The sequence below is a fragment of the Bacillus rossius genome, chromosome 1 (assembly GCF_032445375.1).
Source record: "Bacillus rossius redtenbacheri isolate Brsri chromosome 1, Brsri_v3, whole genome shotgun sequence".
NCBI classification, from domain to species: domain Eukaryota; kingdom Metazoa; phylum Arthropoda; class Insecta; order Phasmatodea; family Bacillidae; genus Bacillus; species Bacillus rossius.
Window position 1 is genome coordinate 327,792,935 of NC_086330.1, and position 10,598 is coordinate 327,803,532.

Consider the following 10,598-nt stretch of genomic DNA (forward strand, 5'->3'; position numbering starts at 1 on the left):
CCACCAGAGGATGGTAGGTCCTCTTCTGATCACGAGTATTCCGGGTGGTTGAGGGGTCCGAGGGTGAGAATGAAAAATTTCGGTAAGCGCCAATAAAGTGTCCAGGTTTGGGGTATCACTAAAGCCACCTGTAGGTTAGCTAAGAGAATATGTGGGAAAAAGGGAGGGGGAGACTGATTATGTCGATTATGGGTTGGTTTCCTTCAGCATATCGCATAGATGATTACCAAGCACATGAAATGGCGTATATGTTTCCCCCAAAATGGCTGTTGGGTGCCGGTGTCGTCTCTGATCATGCCCCGACAGAGGAGTAGGAACATGCACAATTAGGCACGTCAAAGAAACTTTGCGACAAATTTATTCGCAGTATATTATGGTTTAAAACTATATCTGCATTAACCACGTATGTTTCTCTATACAAACATGACACAGTATTTTGTTTTTAATTTTTGCGCTTTTATATATTCACGATACATTTCATACAAGTCATAAAAGTATTCATACAGAAATTTTGGCTAAAACAATCATAGTTACTTAATGTAAAAAAAAACTCGTAAGGATTTTCACATTCGAGTAATACACACTACTTCAGTATTTCAGTCACACTTCAGACATATTTATTTATAAACCCTGAAATAAACAAAAATACTCCAAGATACCATGGAAGCCGACCCTGGATGTATACTCCCCCCTTCCCAACTCTCTGCCCAAGGGTAAGTTCTATCAGCCATGTTAGCAATTGGTTTGCAAAACAATTGGTAGCTGTATAAGGAAAAATGCTATAAGCTGTTTAATAACATTTAAGATATTCTTTTGCAAGCATTGTGAATGTATCATCATGAAACTAATATAGATAAACAAAAATATTGCAATACATAACAATGGGAATCAGTGTTAAAATTCAAAGTACGGTAATGATTTGCAATTTTGATGCAAAAAAAATGTTGGCTGTATATCTTAATAAAAGTTTTTACTTAGGTACATGGAAAATTTAAGGCACAGTCTATTTTGTTTTATCTGCAGCTACAATAAAATAGCACACTCGTAAGTTTCCGGCGAGATTGCTTCACAGTATGAGAATGTTTCTAGATTATCCTTGTGTAGTCCTTGCTACCTGCAACGCTGTTGTATGAAGGCTAACCAGGATGTTTAAATTCCTTGTGATGTATAAATACGTTTACTGTTTCAATCATAACGTTTATAAAATTTAGTTTTTAGGGAACAGAAAATTTGACAGCGATAAGCAATAGTGTTCTAACCGCCAAAATCAAGAACTGAGGTGATAATTCATTTGCAAACATTTTCATTATAATTTTTTTAAAAATAGACTTTTCAAAAATCTGTATATAAGTTATAGTCATTTTATTCTTTTTAATTACCACTAAAACATGCATTGCTGAAATTACATAATATGTAAATTCATTACTTGTGTTTTAACACGTGTATTATTATTGTTAATCACCTTAAAATTTACTGTGAATTTAGCAACATAAATTATATTCCTTTTGGTATTTCGATTTTGGGAAACATTCAATTGATTGAAGCAAAAACAAAAATCAGTTGCTGTGTTTTAAGCCCAGGCGCAAAGGACCAATAAGAATACCCGGACAACTGCTTCACCACGACGTCCTTTGTTCTGTTGGATTTTTTTTTTTGGGGGGGGGGGGGGGGGGGTTTGCTTGAGTTTTTTTCTCCTTAATGAAATCAGAGCAAAATAAACGAAATGGAATCACTCATAATTAACTTCTGTAAAATTTGTCTTATATCCGCATTAGGATTTGTTGGGTATTTGGAGACTGAGGAGTTTCTTTTTATCACACCATGATGTGGTCCTTTTAAAGGTAACATCACTTGTACTCTTGCACAGGTAAAATATAATTATACTCGTTGATGGTTTGTAGGAAGACTGTATGCAACATTTTGCACAGAAAATATTCTCCGAAGCAGAGTATGAAAACGACGTACTCCAACAATTACAAGAGTCTAGCCGAGATTCAGTTTTTTATGTCTACATATAGGGTTTCATCGTAATAGTTAAGCATATACGTATTAACGTTTCTTTCTTACTAAGCTATTATTTTCATTCTTTTTTAAATTTATCTATGCCACAGAGTATAAACTTCCTCTGTGCATTTTTAAAGAAGCTCAGTGAAGGCTATTATATAAAATATAATTATTTTTCCTATGGAAAATTTTGTTTAGAGGCAAAGATGGAGGGAACAATGCTTTGCATAACCGATTGATAATAGTAATAAAATAACTAAGACATGAAATCTATTATAAAGTCTTATATTTGCTACTGTAGTGGTACCTTGAACAGGTAATCTTAGTGAGAATATTAGTAAGATATTGTGATATGCTAAATTTTATGTTTAAATAAATTATTTTTAATTTACTGCCGTTGCATGATATAACTTGAGTTGAATGCTAAGAAGAATATTTTATTATATATTTAATTTCATTTTTTTGTAACAATATCTTTTACACCGCACCTGCTATACTATAAAAAGTTTGCTATACTTTCTATTTTAAACCATGTACCCAAAATATTAGACTGATAATACATAAATAATGATGATTGTAAGTGAATTTTTCTTATTATGGCGTAGTTATTATTAAAAGTCTTGTACATGTTGTCTTCAAGAAAATAAACGATATCTCTCTTGTGGAAGACGACTGCAGATGACCATAAATTTACACTAGCTTATGAATATTGACATAGCAAGTGTTAAAATTAGACCATTTAGTTTGTCATGCCATAATGCTAAAAATATTATAAATAGAAAACTATGGATAATTTTTAATACTGTAATGTATTTAGGCAGGGGCGCAACAACTACATTTCCAAAGGTGGGGCAATATACCTTTTTATAAAGAATCACCGATCCCCTCTATTGGAGCGGGGGGTCCGATAGTCCTCCCCCGGGACTATTTGTATTTCAAGGTGGAAAATGGTGCTATTTAAGCAGTTTTATTATATAAAAATTGATAACACAGCACTTTCTTTGCCCCCGTTTGCCCCCACTTCAAGGTTTCAGAGGGGGGGGGGGGGCAAAGTACCCTTGCCCCCTCCCCTGTTGTAGCGCCCCTGTATTTAAGCAAGAATTTCTTAAGGTAAATAAATCATTGTATTTTACACCACACAGATATAAAAAGAGGCATATGTCCAACAGACCTCCAAATATGACCACTCTAGTAAGGTCTCAGTGCATATAAATTCAAGCCATGCGGTGGGATTCAGGTTATAATCTGTTAAACTTATTATTAATGGTTAAATAAAACATCCTAGTATCACAATATAACCACATTTATATCCGCCATTTCCTTGACTCGTTGCTACAACAAAACCAACAACTTCCAGTGCTGACTACACAAACAAAGGTTAAATCTCTACATCCCCCTTCAATTTTAAGTTATTTTGTTTTTACATTTTAGATAACTTTAAATTGCCCCTAAGTAAACAGGAAGGAAGTACAGTACAACTTTCAATCAATGGGCACAACAGATAGCATATTTCTAAACATTATGAATTTTTGAACAGACAATGCCTTTGTGAGCATATCTGCGACATTATCCTCCGATCTCACATACTCCAAAACAAGTTGATTCTTTGACACAACATCTTTAATAAAATTTACTCTAATGTCAATGTGTTTCGACCTTTTTGAGTTTTCATGATTGTTTATCATATGTATAGCACTTTGATTATCACAATATAACACAGGCACAGAGTCACTAGATGAGATGTTTTTCAGTAGACCATCAAGATGAAGAATTTCACATGTTGTCTGAGCTGCTGCAACATACTCTGCCTCTGCGGTCGACAGTGCTACAGTCTGCTGTTTTGTAGACTGCCAAGACACGAGGTTTCCTGCGAAGAACACTGCTGATCCACTGGTACTCTTTCGGTCTTGCTTATCTCCTGCCCAATCAGCATCCGTGTATGCCACCAGATTCTCGTGCTGATTTCTCTTAAACACTAAACCATAGTCTTTGGTGATACTCAGGTACCGTAGTATTCGCTTCGCTGCGTTCCATATACAGTTGGTTGGTCTGTCAAGAAATCTGCTTAGAAATGATGCTGCAAACATAATATCCGGCCTACTCACTATACACACATACATTAAACATCCAATAAGCTGCCTGTAGGGTACATTCACATTCTCTCCCATTGGGCGTGGGATTGCATCATGTGACATTGGTGTTTGCATCCCCTTGCATTTTTCCATGTTGAATTTCTGAAGTATATTTGCAATCAGATGTCTTTGAGATATCGTGATTTTTGTCCCATCATTTACAATTTCCATGCCCAAAAATGAATGTAATTTTCCCAAATCTTTGGCATTAAATTCATCTTTCAGGTGACATACAGATTTCTCTATTTCTTCAATGGTACCAACAAGTAAAATATCATCTACAAACACAATTAAATGCAAGTCTTTCTTGAGATAAAAACAGGCATCACTAGCAGAACATTCCAATCCTGACTTAGTCGCAAATATGTGAAACCTCTGATTCCAACATCTTGGAGATCCTTTAAGACCATACAGTGCTCTCTTCAGTTTTAATACTTCAGCATCACATACAACCCCTTCTGGTTTCTTAATGTAAATGTCTTGATTTAGTTCTCCATTGAGGAAGGCAGTGGGAATATCCAATTGCCTCAGTTCAAAGTTCTTTTGCAGTGCAAATGATAACAATGCCCTGATCGTTGTCATCTTTGCTACTGGAGAATACACATCGTAGTCACAATTTTCTTGAAAACCACGTGCCACCAATCTTGCCTTTTTGAGTCCATTTTGTTTTGTCTGGAATATCCATTTTGTGTCAATAGGTTTAACTCCCTCTGGTAACTTGGCAGGTTCCCAGGTATGGAATTTATTGTGAGCATCAAGCTCGACTTCTACTGCTTTTTACCAGCCATTTCCTGTTTCAACTGCTTCAGAGAATGTAGTTGGGTCACCAGTCATCAAGCAATACGCACTATACAAACCATATTCACCCAGTCTTCTTGGTAGTGACGTGGTCCTCCTTTGTCTTTCTGGTAGGTTGCTCATAGTCGTTCTCTGTGAATTGTTGTCAAAACCTCTAAAATCTTCATTTTCATCCAGGTCCACATTTTCCTCACATCCATCAGTTTCTTCCATACTAACTATTAGGTTAGGATCGACAGTTACTTCCTGAAAAACCACATCTGTCTCATCAAATGTAACATCTCGTGACACTCCTACACAATTTGTTACTGGGTCCCACAGCCGGAATCCATTTGGACTATATCCGACCATCCTCACAGGTGTTGCTCTTGATTCCAATTTTCCTGTCTGTGGCAACTTGACAGCCCAGGCCTTTGCACCAAAAATTCTTAACTTAGACAGATCAATCCTTCCATAATACACACCAGCTGGAATCCCCCCACTCAGCACTGTTGTAGGTGACCGATTAATCTGGTATGCAGCTGTTCTGATTGCTTCGCCCCACAGAAATTTTGGCAAGTTAGTCTCGACGAACATGCTTCTAACTTTGTTAAGTAGAGTCTTGTTCATCCTCTCACTTACTCCATTGCTCTGTGGACTATACGAGGCAGTGTACTCTAATCTCACACCTTTGTCTGAACAAAAGGATTTTAGTTCATTGGATGTGAACTCACCCCCATTGTCACATCGCACACGACTGACAGAACCTCTCCCAAGCTGAGAATTCAACTGGTTGATATACTTTATCAAATTTTCTCCTGCCTCCGATTTGTTTGCAAGCAAGTACACAACAACAAAATGTGAATAATCGTCAATAATAGTTTGATAGTACCTCTCGCCGTCCTTTGTTGGAGGATTTACTGGCCCCCCCACATCAGTATGCAGAAGTTCTCAAATTCTCTGAGACCTTGGTACCTTGACGTGAGGAAATGGTTGTCTCTCCGCTTTTCCTTGGCGACATGAGTCACACACTTTGTTTGAAGTTGGCAGGCCCATTGACGTCAAGCTCTTGCGGTTTAAATGTCCGAGCCTCCGGTGCCACAGGTCCTCTACTTCTGCCAGGGTACACTTTTCAGCTTCCCTAAGTGAGAAACTTATGACATACAGTTTCCCAGCCAACTCACAAGGAATTTTCAGATCACTATCATCTATTATTTCTGCCACATTTTCATGAAAGATCACCCTTTTTACAGACTTTACAATCTTCACAACAGATAGTAGATTCATTGTCAGGTTAGGGACAATAAGTGCTTCTATTTTTATGACTAACCCATTCTTGTGAAGCCCAAGGGTTCCTACCTGTGTCGCCATCAACTCTTCGCCATTTGCAACTCTGATATTTACCGGCTGCTTGAGTTCCTTAACCTTAGACATATGATTTTTCACGTGCATACCAACAAGATGATCTGTACATCCCAAGTCTAGAACAAACTGAATTTCGTGCGTTTCTTCACTACACAACACAGTCTCTTCACTAGTTGCCACAAACGAAACTTCTTTGGTTTGACCTTCTCCATCATCGTAGCATAGATAGTTACTTCTACTTGCGTAGCCATCTCTATTTTCATGCCCACGACTCGGGTGTCTTCCATAACCTCGGTCCCGCGAGATGTTAAGATTTCCCCCAGATGATTTATAATTAACCTTATAGCGTCTTGGACAATCTGCTATAAAGTGTCCTGTTTCACCACACTCAAAACACCTCTTAGGTTTAGACCTATTGTTAAATCGTGTAATAAATGAGCTCTCACCTACCTCACTTGTCTGCATATGGTTCAATTTCAATTCAGCATCCAACAACCTCGATTTCACAAAATCCAAAGTCAAATCTGTGTCTATCGTTTCCAGAACCGTAATTACTTTCTCATATTTCTCAGGTAATGTTAATAACAAATGGCACACAATATCATCTTGCTCGAGCTTTGAGCCCATCCCTTCCAGGTCCCTGACTAAGTTGTCAAACATATTAAAATGATCCTGAAGAGAAGTCGTACATTTTAGGCTTAACAACTTTTTCCGCACAAGCAACTTTGAAATAGTGCTTTTTCTTTCGAAGACGTTACTGAGGGCGGTCAACATACCCCGGGCAGTTTCACAGTCCCGAACATAATCAATATGACGATCACTCACACAGTTTATAATGATATTCTTAGCTCGCCTGTTTACAGCTTCAGCCTCTTCTTTCTTGGTCGAATCAGCCGTACATCTATCCCCTTCTTGATTCACAATCCACTTTATTCCCTTTTCGTCCAATAGGCACAGAACACGGTATTTCCAGTTTTTAAAATTTGTGTCTGTTAACTGTGGATATGAAGTTGTACTGATATTAGTTGCCATGCTTTCAGGCTCGTACACACTCGAAACTGTTTCTCAACTACGGCTTACAATACCGGCCACGACTTCAACATTAAAAGGCTGACTGTTTATCTGTTTCACTGATTTACTGGGCCCATAACCTGTTAAACTTATTATTAATGGTTAAATAAAACATCCTAGTATCACAATATAACCACATTTATATCCGCCATTTCCTTGACTCGTTGCTACAACAAAACCAACAACTTCCAGTGCTGACTACACAAACAAAGGTTAAATCTCTACATAATCCATGAACGTCGCCACGTGAAAGTGATACTTCAGTTGTTAGAGCCACCAAGTTATTTTCCACCTTCGTCGTCATTTCGGTTTCCTTAGGCAGGCTGCCCAAACACACGTCTACTATTTCAAGGAGACGTGATAAATGACAACCAATGAAAAGTTTAGGGGGTTTTGTGAATAAAATAATACAATAATGTGAGATATAAATATAGCTCACGGTATTAAGCTTTATGTTACTAAAGTGGGACCTAAAACAGCCAGCATATAAAATGAAGATATTAATACAATTAACATTCAAGGTCAAGAAGGAGACCCGGCGTGATAAAACCATGATTTTGGCAGGTGGGAAATATGGGTGCGGGGCTGAGACCCGGTGTGATATCTCAAGATACTGCCGTGTCCCTCTACTCTTTCAGTCAATGCTCAATTTTAGTTTCTTCATCTGTTTCGTATCTAATGTTTTTTATATCAGCTATATTACAAGGATTTACAAGTCTTTAAAACCAAGTATTCAAACATTATTTTTTTTTTTACTTTTAGTTTTATTTAGAACAAGACTGGATATTAAAGTAATAAAAAAGAACAAAAGAGGTCATGTTTTGTGAACTCAAAAAAAATATTCTAAGAGGCAATCAAAAGATACTGTTTTGATATACGTAGCCTATAAAATATAATAAAACTTACACAAAATTATAAAACAATAATCGTGTGCACATGCTCTCAGATTCGAAAGAAATTTGAAGGCTTCAATTACACGGAAGAGTAGACAGAATACAATTTTACACGTATTTATCACCCACACTAGACAACACATAAAGTTTTACGTTTATGTTACAAAATATTTTACCTACGTCAAATGATGTTGTGCAAAGTCTCTCCTATGTCACAGGCACGTGTTCGCCACATTCCTCTGTACGAGAGCCGCGTGCCTGCACGTAGGCATGGACGTCTGTCTGCTAGGAGACTGCAGGACGCCCCTCACAGGACCGGCGGCCAAGGACATCCTGCTGCCCGCCTCCAGACCAGGACCTCCTACACAGCAGCGACCATCGCGGCTACTTCCTGCTCTGCATGGCGCTGTACGAGTGAGGATAACACGCATTTTAAGAAATTTTTAATAGTTTTAACTTTAAACTTAGTTATGATAATCTATTTTATTATTGTGTTATTTTCACGGTTCAAATTTCTGGTTTTATTAAGTTAATACTGTTATAAATTATCTATTTCAATTTTATTTATTAAAATTTATTGCACTTAATTTTCCAGTGATTCATTTTTCCTGCTCTGTTTATATAATTTTATACATTTATTTTGGATATTTATTATTCAGTATGACTAATGTGCTAGCCCCTTTTTAGTTCAAATTATATCTAATATTGATATACAAAAGTGCAAACAGTAACTTCGGGTGCTCTTGCTTGTATTTTACTAGCGTTGGTGGTGATGTGTGTTAACTATTTTACGTAAAAAACATTTCCCTGCTCATTATGTTGATATATTTTTAAGAATTATTTCTTCGGATGTTTATTTATTTAAATAAAAATATTAACTTATTTAGTCAAAATTTTTTTGTAATGTCAGTAGAACAGGAAGTCAAATGTATTTGTTATAGTAATTACTGAAAATATGTATTGAATGATATTTGTTTAAATTTATAAACTTCTCTATATTAAGCTTGCCTTCTGTTGTGTAACGTTCATGTATCAAATAATTTTTACCGATTTATTTATAGTAGATATAATAAATAAACATTTATTTATTCATATGTCGATTTTCGCTCATCTGCAGTGACGAGCATTTGCAAACTTTCAATGAAGTCGAACATAATGAAATATACATATTAAGATTGAGAAAGTGGGGGATGGGGACAGAGCGAGAAAGATATTTTTTAGGAAAAAATACAACATATAGCTGTTTATGCGTTTTATGTTTTGAACTGCTGATAAGCAAGACTGTTGTAATATCATATAACCAGTGCTTCTTCATTACATTTTTTTCCTTTTGTTACACGTCCAAATGTTTTTTGGACTCACAAGTACGTAAATATTGTTCTATCATATCCAGCTTTCATAGAAAACACCAATGGCATACCTGCTTTAATTACCTTTCCCAAACCTCTCGTTACTTGCTCCACTGACCCTTCACATCTCACTCTAGAGACAATTTATCCCTCCGTTTGTTCATCTCTCCTGGCCAATCGTAACAATTCTCTGTCATCACCTTAATGAGGCGTTTACACGCAATAAATGGTTGTATTGAGTTAATGTGGAATCCACATGCATTTAAGATATAATACGAGACAATTGTTGGATGTGTACTAAACTCATCGCCTTTACAATCTCTCGTCTTGCAGAATGCGACTGGGTCGAGGAAGACGTATATGGCCGCAAGGAGACGAGTGAGACGCTATTGGATTCACGCCACCTGGACGCTCTACAGAGACCAGCTCTACGCTGCGAGACTGGCACAGCAAACCTTACGTTTATCAAAATAATATAATGTTTTGATTAACTTAGTGTAAGATTTTTATACTTGATCTATTTTGGTATAGTATTATCGAGGTACTGCCGTGAAAGGGCAACCTGTCTAACTGATATAATCACTGACAATTTACAGCACAGATAAAGCTATCCAACCACTCGATCTAACGGCAGATGGCTATTTCATTTATTCCGCGATTGAAAGCACTAACGTGTAGGCATTAATTACATTGTGCAAGTTCAGTATGATTTAGTAAAAAAAAAAATCAAATGCACATATAAAAAATTCGGACATTGGATGAATATTATTAATAATTGTGAGAAACACAACGTGTGTGTTTATGTCGTTATTGACACAGAATTAAATCCGCATATTGTGAATATTTAATTCTGATACTACAAATATGATTAGTTAAATAAAATATTTTATTTTTAAGGCACATTTAAACAAAACTTTACAGATGCAGTATTAGGAATGTATTTCAATTAGAGAGTATTGAAGTGATAAATTATTCTGTGAAATTAATTCAATTAAGATTGGAGTGGT

At 36.5% G+C, this 10,598-nt stretch overlaps 1 protein-coding gene across 1 annotated transcript; it reads left to right on the forward strand.

The window, feature by feature from the left end:
- The first annotated feature begins 2,197 nt into the window (after positions 1-2,197).
- Positions 2,198-10,219, forward strand: LOC134530291 (uncharacterized). Its single transcript, XM_063365011.1, has 3 exons — positions 2,198-2,320; positions 8,461-8,656; positions 9,925-10,219. The coding sequence occupies exons 1-3, from the start codon at positions 2,268-2,270 to the stop codon at positions 10,063-10,065; spliced, it is 390 nt and encodes a 129-aa protein (XP_063221081.1). The 5' UTR covers positions 2,198-2,267; the 3' UTR covers positions 10,066-10,219.
- Positions 10,220-10,598: the final 379 nt, after the last annotated feature.

What these genes read in the sequence shown, in the direction of transcription:
- LOC134530291 (XM_063365011.1), top strand. Translation starts at nt 2,268, where the DNA reads ATGAAATCTATTATAAAGTCTTATATTTGCTACTGTAGTGGTACCTTG. An exon ending in TGTAGTGGTACCTTGAACAG is followed by an intron (nt 2,321 to 8,460) that starts GTAATCTTAGTG and finishes CCTATGTCACAG; the next exon opens with GCACGTGTTCGCCACATTCC. An exon ending in CTCTGCATGGCGCTGTACGA is followed by an intron (nt 8,657 to 9,924) that starts GTGAGGATAACA and finishes CTCGTCTTGCAG; the next exon opens with AATGCGACTGGGTCGAGGAA.